The 13,475-nt window shown below is 41.4% G+C and overlaps 2 protein-coding genes across 2 annotated transcripts; both read right to left on the bottom strand.

Annotated features, from left to right (window-relative positions):
* Nucleotides 1-768: 768 nt before the first annotated feature.
* Nucleotides 769-1,721, bottom strand: LOC104436862 (umecyanin). The gene is made up of 2 exons (XM_010049712.3): nt 1,429-1,721; nt 769-1,201 (listed from the first exon to the last, which is right to left on the bottom strand). Exons 1-2 carry the CDS (start codon nt 1,619-1,621, stop codon nt 885-887), a joined length of 510 nt encoding a protein of 169 aa, XP_010048014.2. The 5' UTR covers nt 1,622-1,721; the 3' UTR covers nt 769-884.
* A 4,383-nt stretch (nt 1,722-6,104) lies between these two features.
* Nucleotides 6,105-7,728, bottom strand: LOC104436864 (blue copper protein-like). The gene is made up of 2 exons (XM_010049714.3): nt 7,423-7,728; nt 6,105-6,864 (listed from the first exon to the last, which is right to left on the bottom strand). Exons 1-2 carry the CDS (start codon nt 7,646-7,648, stop codon nt 6,251-6,253), a joined length of 840 nt encoding a protein of 279 aa, XP_010048016.2. The 5' UTR covers nt 7,649-7,728; the 3' UTR covers nt 6,105-6,250.
* Nucleotides 7,729-13,475: the final 5,747 nt, after the last annotated feature.

Here is a 13,475-nt window from a genome sequence, read left to right as displayed (position 1 = left end):
ATAAACCTTCTAATTGGGTCGATTTAAACCTAAACCTATTGTAAATAACCCAATTTAATATTAAACATTTTGATGATCTACTAATATAGTCATAAACATTTTAATGATTCAGCAATGTAGACTTTCTAGGTGATTTTGGTTGGAAGTCACTGAAGGACTATATTAGGAAATCATTAAAATGTTTATGAGTTTAGGACTGAATTGACTATTGTAAAATAGGTTTAGGATCGAATCGACACAATTAAAAAGTTTAGAATTGAATTAGTAGTTATACAATATGTAAATGATTTTTCTGAACACAGTGGCTTGAAGTATGGTCAATGAGACTCTCTTTAGTGCAATTTGATGAGCGGAGTGCCAGAATTTGAACCTAACTAGACTTCATCGCTTCTTCTCTCGACCGTCGGATCGGGTTCTTCATTCGGTTAAATTGTATGTGACGGAGCTTGCGGAGGGTTCATCTCTCAACTTACTAGAAATGTCTTAGCGTTATATACGTTATTGCACGCACTTCACTTTGCAAGCTTATGTGGTTAAGGGAGTGAAGTGGAGAAAGCGGATTGTTTTAAAATATGTTAGTTTATTTTTATCACCTTTTTTTTTTTTTTTTTTTTTAACTTTCCTATTTTATAATAGGGGTAATTAGGGAGGGCCCGAATAAGTGACACAAATTTCACTTTTCTCTAAAGACATATGTACACTTCACCGCTAGTAGTTCACGTTTTGGGGAATCCATTGATCGAAATCAACAGACAGCGGCAATCTAACTCGCATGAATTGACTCTATTTTCTTATAGGCCAAGAAAGAGACAATTGACCTTATTTTCCATATATTACAGAGATGACATCGTTGCGTTAACTCAACATAATATACGACATTCCATTCAATGACGAGTGTTATGACACAGTAAACTGAGATAGGCGATGGTAACGAATGCAGGGACCAAGACACTGGAGTCAAAAGCCGTCGACGAAGCGGAATTGCTCGGTGAGGTCGGAGCAGCTGTTGACGATCCGACGGTGATGGACAGCTTCTGGCCGAGCTCGCAGTGTGAATCGACGGTGCAGATGTAATAGTGAGACCCGCCCTTCAAAAGCTGGATGTCCCCCGAACTGCCCAGAACGGATACGACCTTGGTGCAGTTGTCGTACTCGGCCTTTGATACTTCAGCCACGTTGTGCGTCCCCGTCCAATTGAAAGCTGAAATCAATATGCTCATTTCATTAATGATGCAACGCACAAAATTGATACCACCGTAGAAATTACTCAATAAGTCATGATTGGAACTCGATTCATTCTCACATATACATGCAAATCGCTTCAATAACTGCCCGACAAATTTACAATGAAATAGAAAACCTTGTATATGTAAGAGGAGTAGGAAAAAAACAAAGGAAAAAGAACAAGGTAAAACGAGGGGTTTATACATAGCTTGTCGCCAACCATGAAAGTCTTGGAGGCAGCCCAAGACTGGTAATAGGATACGTTGGAGGGGACGGTCCACCCCAATCCGTCTCCGACCATGTATGTCGCCGCCGCCACTGTGTCGACCTCTATGAATCCCGCCGCGATCATCGCGATCAACCACGCCGTCAAATTTGCGCGAGTTACCATCTTCATGTGCTCCTTCAGGTCGCCCCTCTGCTACTCAGCTCTCCTTTTAGTCGAGCCTGCCTTCTGCTTCTTCCGATCGCAATGCGTGCGGATCCTTACAGTGATTAAGTTTTTATAGGAGAGAGAGAGAGAGAGAGAGAGAGAGAGAGAGAGAGAGAGAGAGAGAGAGAGAGATTATTGTTTAATATCCTTTTGCCGAACCAAATCAACAATGTAATAAAGAAACACTCAGATTTATGGGCGTAGGAGCTGTGTTAAATTCATAGTCTATATAATCTCGATAGGAGTGAGCATTGCTCTAGGGTCAATCATGAACCGACCCTAGACCAGTCCAACCTTACTGGTCTTGATCTGGTTTACAAGAAGACTAGGTCGGTCCTTGGTCCTGAGATCCCTGGACTAGTATTGTACGAGTTAGCTCTCGGTCTTGGAAAGTTTAGGATCGGTTCAACCCGGACCAACCCTGACTTTATATTTTATATATAATATATCTAAAATATATATACATACATACATACATATATATGTTATATAACTAATATAATATTTGTAATGCTTTTACATATGGTGTTACAAGTATTATTGATAGAGGATTACAGGAACTTCCCATCTTGTCCCATATTTTCATGAGCGGTCTTAATTGTTTTTATGGTTTATTGCTTTTAGTAGGTATGAAATTTATATTGTTACAAAAAAAAAAAAATTATTTATCTTAAATTTATTGAGTATATATTGATATTTATAGTTTTGTTGCACAACACTACATTGTCGATAGATATGTAATTTGAAATGGTAAATTTGCCTTTTCGGGGAGTGCAAAAAAAAAAATAAAAATTATCGGTTGGTCCCAAGTTGATCTTAGAATCGGACCGAACCCATTGGGTCTATCTGGTCATCAGTCCCAAGCTTAATAGGGTTGGTCATCGGTCCCAAAAATTGAGAATCAACACTATGCGGGTTAGTCCTAGGGTTAGGGGGTGAACCGGCCTAATTTGGACCATACTTGCCCCTAATTCTCAATCAATTTTCCATCAATTTTGTTGATTTTTCTTGTTGGTTTAGGTGATATCTCAATCATCCGTACTCTAGCATGCACCATTAATACATTAACCTGAGGCATGATTAATTATGTTTTTTTTTTTTTTTTTATCCATAATTATGTTGTTTTGGAATTACTTGTACAGCGAACGTCTTTTTAATCTTTGACTATGTTTGAGAGGTGTCTACTACTCGATTACTGATGCAGTGAGTCACTTTCGTTAAGGCTATGTTTTTTCTCCGATTTTGATCGAAGGAAATTTTCTTAAATCAAAACGTGGGTAAATCAGTGAGAAGTATCACTATATTAATGGGAAAAGTGCTTAAAAAAAGTCATAAACCTTTTGTCTTTGTGCCAATTTAGTCCTAAACCTTTTTAAGTTGTGCCAATTCAGTCCTAAACCTTTTTAAGTTGTGCCAATTCAGTCCTTTCCGGCAATTTTGACCTGATTTTGCTGACTGGACGCCGGCCGGCTGACGTGGCCTAATCGGCGCCGACGTGGACAATTTTAAATAATTTTTTAATAATTTTTTTTTTTTATTTTTTTAAATAATTTTTTTATTTTTTTATTTATTATTTTTATTTTTGTCTTTTTCCTCCAGCCGATCGCCGTGGTCCGGCGACCGGCTGGAGGCGATCGCGGCGAGGGCGAGCCTTGCCCATGGCCGCCTCGCGGATCGGCGGCGAGGCTCGACCTCGCCAGATCCGGCGAGGTCGAGCCTCGCCCATGGCCCGGATCCGGCGAGGCGGCCATGGGCGAGGCTCGCCCGCGGCCCTCGCCTCACCGGCGGTCACTGGCCGGTCGCGGACCTCGGCGACCGGCCGGAGTAAAAATAAAAATAAAAATAAAAATAAAAAAATATTAAAAGTATTTAAAATATAAAAAAAATATTAAAATATTATTAAAAGTTGTCCACGTCGCCCGGCCGGCATCCAAATCAGCAAAACCGGCTAAAATTGGCCGGAAATGACTGAATTGGCACAACTTAAAAAGGTTTAGGACTGAATCGGCACCAAAAAAAGGTTTATGACTAAATTGGCACAAAAGCAAAAGGTTTAGGACTTTTTTGGCACTTTTCCCCTATATTAATCAATGACGCGTGATTTTACCCACAAAGAATCTATTTTAACACGAAAAACACAGCGCCTCAATTACTCTATCTCTTCCGCCCATGGTCCGGAGGCGGATGCGCCTCTGATGTTGGTGATGGTCTGATGAGGGGGCGGTAAGTACGGCGGAGGGACAGCAGCGGTAGGGGAATGAAGGGGTATAGACCCATCAGTTCATGTAACTTCATTTGTAGAATCATTTCCAAAATCCTTATGAATAGGCTCAAACGTTCTTTTCCTCGATCCATAGCTCCTTTCCAGAATGCATTCCTTGAAGGTAGACTCATACAAGATAAAATTATCGTGGCCTATGAAGCATTCTACCATATAAAGTTGAGGGAAAAAGGGAAAGATGGATGGTGAGGTATGAAACTCGATACAAAGAAATCATATAATCTGTGTAAAAAGGGGTTTTCCTTGAATGTGTAATGCTTAAAATGGTTTTTGAGAGAAGATGGGCGAGTTGTTCCATGTCTTGTGTAACATCTGTGGCATGTGAACTATTACTAAATGGCAAAAGATCTGAAAAATATATCCTTTCATAGGATTACGCTTTTATCTCCAATTTGTTCTTATTTGTAGCTGATGTCTTGTCCCATTTGTTAGTCAACGCTGGAAGGTCAAATCCAAGGTACCAAACTGAAGGAGGAATGCCGTGTTGTGGGAAGATCTAAATATGAGGCACTGGGTTATGCGAAAGAAAGGGTGTTGAAAAAAGCTGCCGGGCTGGAAATCTCTCTTGTTATCTCAAGCTGGGAGAGAAATGCTCATAAAAACAGTGGCAAATGCAGTCCCCACTGGCTCAATGTCTTGCTTTAAATTTCTTAAGAAGTGGTGTCAGTAAGTGGATGCTGCTGGGTCTAAATTTTGGCCCGGGCAACAGAAAAGTTGGGGGACAGAGCAGTGGAGAAGTTGGGGAAGCTTGACCGAAGCTAAATCGGAAAGGGGCATGGGTTTCAGAGTCTCTCTCAGTTCAACCTAGCTCTCCTTGCCAAGCTTGCCTGGAGGATACAAACTAATCCTTCAGAATTCTAAGGTGGGAGGCTCAGCGGACTTTAATTCCCTAATTGCAGCTTCATGGAGACAAGAAAAGGAGGGGGGATGTCTTGGGGAGTAGAACCTTGGAAGGCAAGGAACTGATCAAACGAGGAGCTCCATGGAAGATAGCCAATGGAAAATCTGTTAGCATGTAAAGACAGGCGGCTCAGTGGACTTTACTTCCCTAATTGCAGCTTCCCTAATTGCAGCTTCAGGAGCTCCGGAGACAAGAAAAGGAGACAAGAAAAGGGGATGTCTTGGGGCATGTAGAACCTCAGTGGAAGGACAAGAAAAGGAACTGATCAAACGAGGAGCTCCATGGAAGATAGCCAATGGAAAATCTGTTAGCATGTAAAGACGGACGGGTGAATTCTAGTAGGGATTACAAGGTGTAGGGATTACAAGGTGCAGGGATTACAAGGTGCATCCAATCAACACTGAGCTCGTGGGTAGAAGCCTGGAATTTTGAAGTTCTCATTGAAAATGAAACAAATCCTGGAACACCAAACCTATAACAGGGTAGATACATCGAGAGGAACAGGCCATGGTGCACGAAACTCACTTTAGCCGGGGGAGAAACGAAGATAAAGAGTGATCTGGCCCTGGAATAGAAGTGGAGCTTTCTTAGTTAAATCTGCATACCGCTTTGCAATGTAACAGAAGAAAAAAGCAGATGACAAAAACCCATGTCTTCAATTTGCCACACTGTGATCAGTGAGGTATAGAAACTTGTGTGAAATATTGACTGCCCCAGAAAGATGAGATTCTTTTTGGAGACTTTGCTGCAATGCTGTTGCTGCAGCTGATAACCTATGTAAAAGGAAGATTAAGGTAATCTCTGAGTTTGTGTTGTGTCATGAAGTGAAGACCACCGAGTATTTGCCATTTGGTACCTAGCTGTAAAAGATGTAGATGTGTTTGGTCTTGGACTAACTTACTTAGCAGGGGGATTCACCGCCAATACTAGCTTGGTCCGTTATTGCCAAGATAACGGTCTACTTCTTCACATCTGTCATGCAATGCGTGCAGTCATCGACAGAGAAAAATCACGGTATATACTTTTTGGTATAACCTAAAGCCTTATGTATGACCGGTGGAGATCATATTCGCTCCAGTGCTGTATTAGGTAAACTTGAAGGAGAAGAGACATTAAATTTGGCTCTGTATGATTAAACCGCGCTTGAGATTTGTACTTATTTGGTCATGCAATTAAAGTCAAAAAGACAGAAAAATGAAAGGAGACATTCCCTTCTTCTGCTTTTCTATTCATCATTGCATGGCATGTAATATTGACAAGCATGGTGACGAAATATTCTTTATTTTCAATAGAAGAAGGACGGGGAATGAGAACTCCAAGATCACGATTCTCATCATCATTTCATCTTCCGCAACCGGTAAAATGAAGATGTAATAACCAAATTAATAGCAAAAAATTGGCTCTGCAACGATCACGGAGAAGTAAGTAGAGCTACGACCGCAGTCAAAACTACTGCAGAAACTCCGGTGACGCCAAGCGATGCTGCCGAGTTCCCTGGGGCGGGAGGAACCGCATCTCCAGCAGGAGATGCTGCCATTGCCGAGGGAGCCGGGGTTGAAGATGGTGGAGCAGCCGTGCTGGAGGGCGGCAGGGTGGTGGCCGGTGATGGAGTTGCTGCTTTCGGTGGAGGACTTGAGGTGGAAGGTGCCGGGGTCACGGCGCTGGTCCGTGGAGAAGTCGCCGGGGATGACGGAGCAGAGGCCGAGGGCGGCCGAGTTGGAGCCGCGGTGGAGGACGTCGGGGTGGCAGCAGAGGGAGGAGTGGCTGCCTTGGGCGGCGGGACGGCTGAGGAGGATGACGGGGGAGTGCCGGAGGGGCTGGGGGCGGTGACGTTGATGGCAACCTTTTGGCCTAACGAGCAGTGGCCAGGGACGGTACAGATGAAGAAATGCTGGCCGGCGGTGGCAAGGGTGATCCTCGCCGGTGGGACGGTGGAGATAGAGAGGGTGTTGGTGCCGTCGCATGAACTGAAAGCCGTCTCCGTCACTTCAGCCACGTCGTGCGCTCCGTCGTTGAAGTTGAAGACTGCATGGAGATGACAAAATCGTCATTTGGACCCAAGAATTAGTATGCCAAGAGTTGTTCCTTAAAAATTAAAAATGTTTTTCGTGAAATTAAACAATGGAAATAGTACTTTTATTAGAAAATTAGAGCATACTACGTCCGCATGTGAAGTGAATTTCACACAAGTGGCCTTATTTCAAAGAATGGATAGAAATGATACTCAAATTCATGATAGATAAGATTATTTATATAAATTTTTCTTATTACACTCGATGTTTATGCTGATTTTTTTGCTGCAGAAACAGACATCAATGTGTTTTTGTTTCTCAAATCTTTGTGTGATTGTACAATCGAATCAAAATTTGATTATAACTTAGTTTTTTCACGAAAAAAGAATAATTTAAAAAATATTTATCAAAAAATAATCACTTATAAAAGTTCGACATTTATGACTCTTGCGTATGGGATGTATAAAATTAGGAATCCAACGTACTTATACAGCGCTATGCCATTTCAAAGTGAAATGTCTTAGTGTAGTTCTCTACCAAATTTACACTAAAATGTCTGATCTCAGCTTACCTAAAATGTCTCCAACCTCGAAGATCTGACTGTTAGCCCAAGCTTCATACGCCGCCGCGCCTCCCGCAGGTATAGTCCACCCCATGGCATCTCCAACCGTGTAAGTCACCACCCCTTTCGGATGCTCCGGCGGCGGCGCAGGCACCTGTGCAGCAGATCCCGACAAAAGAGCCGCCATCACCACTGCCACCGCCGCGAAAATAACACCGCCCAAACGCCTCGCCATCGCCCTCTCCGTGTTCTAAAGAAACGTCAGGTCGCCCCTGCTCTTCTCTCTATCTCTTCCTGCTCACGAAAATCTTCGAATTCGAATCCCCCTTCTGCTCTTTTGCAGCTCCCGGGGCTTCCCTCTTTTATAGAACCATTTTGGCAGGAACAAGGAAAGGTCAAAGCAGCTTTTGGAATCATCATTCCGTCGCGCGCTGCGTTGACTCCTTAATGATCATTCTTTAATGACATGGGGGCTTTTCATCAAATCAAACTACGACGGTGCTTTGAGGTTTGAAGGTTTATAAATTTTCGAACGGCATAATCATTTTTTAAATGTTAATAATCCATGGCAATGAACAATTAATCTAATCCTCAAGAGAACCCACTCAGCGAATGCTTTTTGACTTTTGGGGGGAGTTCGATCTGCTACGTGAAGCGCAATACGAGGGCGTGCACAAAGAGTTTTCTCGAACTTTCAATCTGTATTTAGACAGCACAAGAAAAAGTCTAAGCCCCCATTGAAATATAGGAAAAAGAAAGCAAACGAGAGCGTGGAAGCACGTTACGTATTTGATGAGACGGGTCCCAGGATCAGCCGGACGTGGGGGGCTTTCACAGGGGGTAAATTGGTTGACTTTTCCGGGAAAAAAAATCAGGTGTAGGACAAAAATAGAATAGAACTAATAAATACCACTAAAAATCCCTAAATAAGTACACCCACACTATATTTATTTCGCATTAATTTTTTCGTCACAAAGAAACCCAATTATATAGCCGGGCATCATTTACTCCAAATTAATGTTTGTGTTATAATAAATTTCAAGTTGGTATATTAGTGTCATATTTATTCCAAATTAATTTTCGCGTCACAAAATTAGACAAAAGTTAATGAGGATTAGCACTTTGAGATTTTTCTAGCATGTGAATTAGTTTGGGATACATACATATATAGGGCGGGAGTATTGGTTTGAGATTTTTTATGACACAAAAATGAATTTGGGGTAAATGGGGCGTGAGTGTACTAGTTTAAAATTTCTTGTGACGCGAAAATTAATTTAAGTAAATATGGCACAAGTGTATTGATTTAAAATTTCTCATGACATGAAAGTTAATTTGAGTAAATATGGCACAAGTGCATTGGTTTGCTATTTTTTGTGCCATTGACTATAACAAAATTTTGTGATTTTTTCAAGTCAACATCACAAACCTTTGTTGATTAGCATCAAGTCATGATCATTTGCGTCATGGCATCAAGTAGATCAATTAAACGGGCAAATCGAGTCCGGTTTGGGATGGATTGAAAATTGTTCAATTTAAATAAACCCATTTAACGCGTTTTGATCTATTACTATGTAATGCAAAACTAATGACCTATACCTGACCCACCACAACCTATATTACTAAAGCACTTCTATGTCTAATTCAATCTAGGAAAACTTATGTGTAAAGTGACTAAGCGCAAGATTGAGTAAGAGCAAGAAAAAATGATAAGAGAATCATGAAGCTAGGTTAGGTATAAGAAAATCGTGAATCCATTTAGGACCTGTTTACTACTCAAATCTTTTGAATACCCTTGAATTAGAGATGCCAGTTGGCCTGCTAACCCATTTGACTTGACGGGCCAGCAAGTCACAAGGCCCGGATTGGATTGGGCCGGCCCAAGATCTTGGGTATGTCTTTGTTGTTGAATAAACTTATCTGGCAAAACAATTATCCATTAAAGGTGTGTTCATTTAATGAAAAAGTAAATTATTTCGAAAATATTTTTCAAAAAGTAATTACTTGTATCGTTTAGAAGAATACATGAATAATTTTTTTTCATCGTTCATGAAATATTGGCATAGATTGTTATTAATGATGAAAATATTTTCTACTTTGATGCACTTCAAAAATCTTACGGAAAAAATCCTACAGATCTGCTAGCTGGAATAACATATGTCTTGATCCATGAATGGTGGAGTCTTATTGTTTGATGGTAACTTTCGAAATATATGTATAATAAGTTCATGTTATCAAATTTTTATATTTTCATTATATAGTATTATTAAAAGCAATAGTAAATTCGATTTCGATTTTAAGTAATATATCCTCTCATCATCATCTCTCTGCAACAAGTTAAACAGCGACATGAATCAACATCCAAAATCGAGATAACTACCTTGTACTACTTGAATGGTCTCCGGCCAAATGGATTTCAGCCGAGTCAAACCTACTCAGAATTCTCCAAAGAATCATTAAAACCAAATCAATCACCACCTTATTCCGAAGAAGAAGCAATGAATTCATCCATTGTATGTCATGTAACAGCATCTCACGATCTACCAACATCTCCACCTCTTATATGAATTCATTTGAGGTTTGCCCTTCCATAGGAAAACGTCAAGGTGACCCTTTATCGCCATTTTTGTTCTTGTTTGCAGCTGATGTCTTGTCCATTAATTTATCCCTAAATAATGAAGAGATAACAAAATAAAAATCGATCAATTACACATTAATCAATATTCAATTGATTGGCCTGAGGTTATGACAACGTACGACCCATTCTTTTACTTTATATGGATTCTCTTGAACCACTAGGGCATTTCTACATGAACTGGTTCTTACACCACGATTTTGAATCAGAAGATTTCAAGAAATGAAAAATCGTACAGCATATGCCAGTGGTTTTGATATAAGTATTTGTGTTTTGAATCGACCGTGAGGGCTTCGCGATCTTAGAGTGCATTTCCGCGAGCCATGGGAAGTAAGCTTAGTCAATGCCGTGCAGGAAGGTCAGAACAAAGGCATTAAACTGAAGAAGGAATGCCCTGTGTTGTCCCATCTCCTTTTTGCAGATGATTCACTCTTTTTTCCCACAGGCTGATGAGGATAATTGCAGATGTTTAAGAGGCCACGGTGCACGAAAGTCATATTAGCTGGGGGAGAAATGAAGTAGAGTGATCTGGCCCTGGAATAGAAGTATAGCTTTCTTCGTTAAATCTGCATACCACTTTGCAATGTAACAGAAGATGAAGCGGATGACAACAACCCAAAGTCTTCAAGCTGCTCCAGAGTGGTCAGTGAGATATTGGAAACTTGTGTTGGAACATTGTCTGCCCCCAGAGATGAGATTCTCTTGTGGAAACTCTGCTGCAATGCTGTTGCTACAGCTGATAAGCTAAGAAATTTGGCCTTTCGTTGCTTGTATTTGTGGGAATCAAGGAATGATTGTTGGTTTTTTCCAGGGAAAGTAGCAGATCATAACCAAAAGTGCCCATTGGAAACATCTTCTTTGTTAGATTAATTGATTTCTGATGTAGATGATGAAACTCCTTGAGATTTGGACTGCTTTGGTCATGCAATGAAGTTTTGCTTCAGTTCCTGCTTCTTTTCTTCATCGTTGCATGGCATATGACATTCACAAGCATCGGGAGGAAACCTTCGTTATCTTCAATAGGAAGGTGATGGGGAATGAGAACTCCAAGATCACGATTCACATCATCATTTCATCTTCCGCAACCAGAAAAATGAAAATATGATGACCAAATTAATGACCAAAAAAATGACTCCGCCACAATCACGGAAAAGTGAACAGGGCTACGGCCGCTGTCAAAATTGCTGCAGAAACGCCGGTGATGCTGAGTGATGCTGCAGAGTTCCCTGGGGCAGGAGGAGCTGCATCTCCTGCAGGAGATGCCGCTACCGCTGAGGGAGCCGGTACTGAAGATGGTGGAGCAGTCGTGCTGGAGGGCAGCGGGTTGGCGGAGAGTGATGGAGTCGCTGCTTTAGGCGGAAGACTCACTGTGGAAGGTGTCGGAGTCACAGTGCCGCTCGGTGGAGAAACAGTTGAGGATGACGAAGTGGAGGCGGAGGGCGACGGAGTCGGAGTGGCGGCAGAGGACGTTGGGGTAGAGGCGGAGGGAGAAGGAGTGGCTGCCTTGGGGGGCGGGGCGGCAGAGGAGGACGGTGGCGGCAGAGTGGCAGAGGGGCTGGCGGTGGTGACGTTGATAGCGACCTTTTGGCCAGACGAGCAGTGGCCCGGGACGGTGCAGATGAAGAAATGCTGGCCGGCGGTGGTGAGGGCGATCCTTGCCGGCGGGACGGTGGAGATCGAGAGGGGGTTGGCCCCGTCGCACGAGCCGAAAGCCATCTTCGTGACTTCGGCCACGTCCTGCGCTCCATTGTTGAAGTTGAAGACTGCATGAAGATCAGAGAACAAGCTATTGATTAAGATTGAACAAGTTTTTGGCGGTGGAACTAAACAAAAAGAAGAGCCTATGCCGTAAAATACAAAGAAAATCTCACACAAAATGACCTTATCCCACTATTGGTTTTAGAGAGTGAATAGATATAATACTAAAATCAATTATAGACAACATTATTTATGCAAAATATTTAGTTATAGTGACAAATAAGCTTTATTTTTTATTATTTGCTTCAGAGAAAGAAAAAATCAATACATTGAGAGTTTGAGTACAATAGGCCAAAAAAAGATCATTTTAAAAGAAAAACGTCAAAAGGATATCCATATAAGTAATATTGACTATTTTTCGAAAGTTATGTATTTTATTTATGACATTGAAAAGAAATGAAAATTTCGAAATTCAATTTGTTTTTTTCTAATGAGCATTGGAAATTGCTTCTTCTATCTTCAAGTTCTTAGCAAGTGGGATTGGCCTTCTGACGTGCCATTTGCAACTACAACAATAAAGCCGAACATTTTATGAGTCTCTTGAACATAGGACGCTATTCGGTGTAGTAAATGTCATTCAATATTATACTAAAATGTCATTTCTCGGCCTACCTAAAATGTCTCCGACTTCAAAGGTATTGCTGCTAGCCCATGCTTGATACGCAGCAGCCCCGCTTGCGGGTATGGTCCACCCCATGGCGTCTCCCACGGTGTAAGTCACCGTCCCTTTCGGATGTTCGGGTGGTGGCGCAGGTGTCTGTGCGGCCGTCACCGTAGCGGCCGCCACGAAAGTACAACCATTCGAATGCCTTGCCATTAGCCTCTCTGTTTTTGAATTTGAACACCCTTCTTTGCTCTTAGGGCATCCAGGGCTCCCAACTTTTATAGAATCGTTTCTCACTAAAAAGAGAAAAATTACAGGAGCTCGTGGAATGATCACAGTCGTGCATTGCGTTGACCCCTTGGTGGAGCCCCCACCGTTGATATGCGACAGGTGGAACGGGTCGGGTCAGCAGAAGCTTGGTGCTCCCGTAGGATATGTTGATGACGTGGGGCTTTCACGCGGATTGTATTTTAGAGGGGAAATTTTTTTAGATTTTTAGACTTCATATATTTCGTGAAAATATATGATTTCAAAAAATATTTTTTAAAAACATAATTATTTATATCATATACAAAAATGAATAAACAAAAAAAAATATTGTCATCATTCGGAAAAATAGTAAGATGAATTATTGTCGATTATGAAAATATTTTCATTAATTAATTACATTATCCAATGAAAGCAATCGTGCTTAAATTATTCATTTCTCGTTAATTAATTATTTTAAACTAGGAGCCTTCGTAACTCATTATTTTTAGTGCGATGCAATGGAATGAATTTGTCCTTGGAGCATCGACCAGCTGGGCAAATCTGTTTGACTTTTGGGAATCGATTTTGCTACGTGAATTCCATCTCAAATTTTTATTTAAACAGTACAAAAGCCTAAGCCCATTGAAATTAAAGGAAAAAGCTCTAAGAGAACAGGAAGAAATCGTAACGATGGAAGAGATAAAAGAAGCAATGCGAGCGTGGAAGTACGCTATTGTATTTTTGGGGTCAACGCCACTAAACATCGCTAGCTGTCGTGGAGTCTTGAAGTCTTGTGTCGTGCCATCAACTCCAGTTGAA

The sequence above is a fragment of the Eucalyptus grandis genome, chromosome 3 (assembly GCF_016545825.1).
Source record: "Eucalyptus grandis isolate ANBG69807.140 chromosome 3, ASM1654582v1, whole genome shotgun sequence".
NCBI lineage: Eukaryota > Viridiplantae > Streptophyta > Magnoliopsida > Myrtales > Myrtaceae > Eucalyptus > Eucalyptus grandis.
This window is presented reverse-complemented; position numbering and strand designations above follow the sequence as displayed.

Coding starts and splice junctions, on each gene's coding strand:
- LOC104436862 (XM_010049712.3), bottom strand. CDS start 1,621: ATGAAGATGGTAACTCGCGCAAATTTGACGGCGTGGTTGATCGCGATG. Junction 1,202..1,428: donor CATGGTTGGCGACAAGCTAT/GTATAAACCCCT, acceptor TATTGATTTCAG/CTTTCAATTGGACGGGGACG.
- LOC104436864 (XM_010049714.3), bottom strand. CDS start 7,648: ATGGCGAGGCGTTTGGGCGGTGTTATTTTCGCGGCGGTGGCAGTGGTG. Junction 6,865..7,422: donor CGAGGTTGGAGACATTTTAG/GTAAGCTGAGAT, acceptor ATCTCCATGCAG/TCTTCAACTTCAACGACGGA.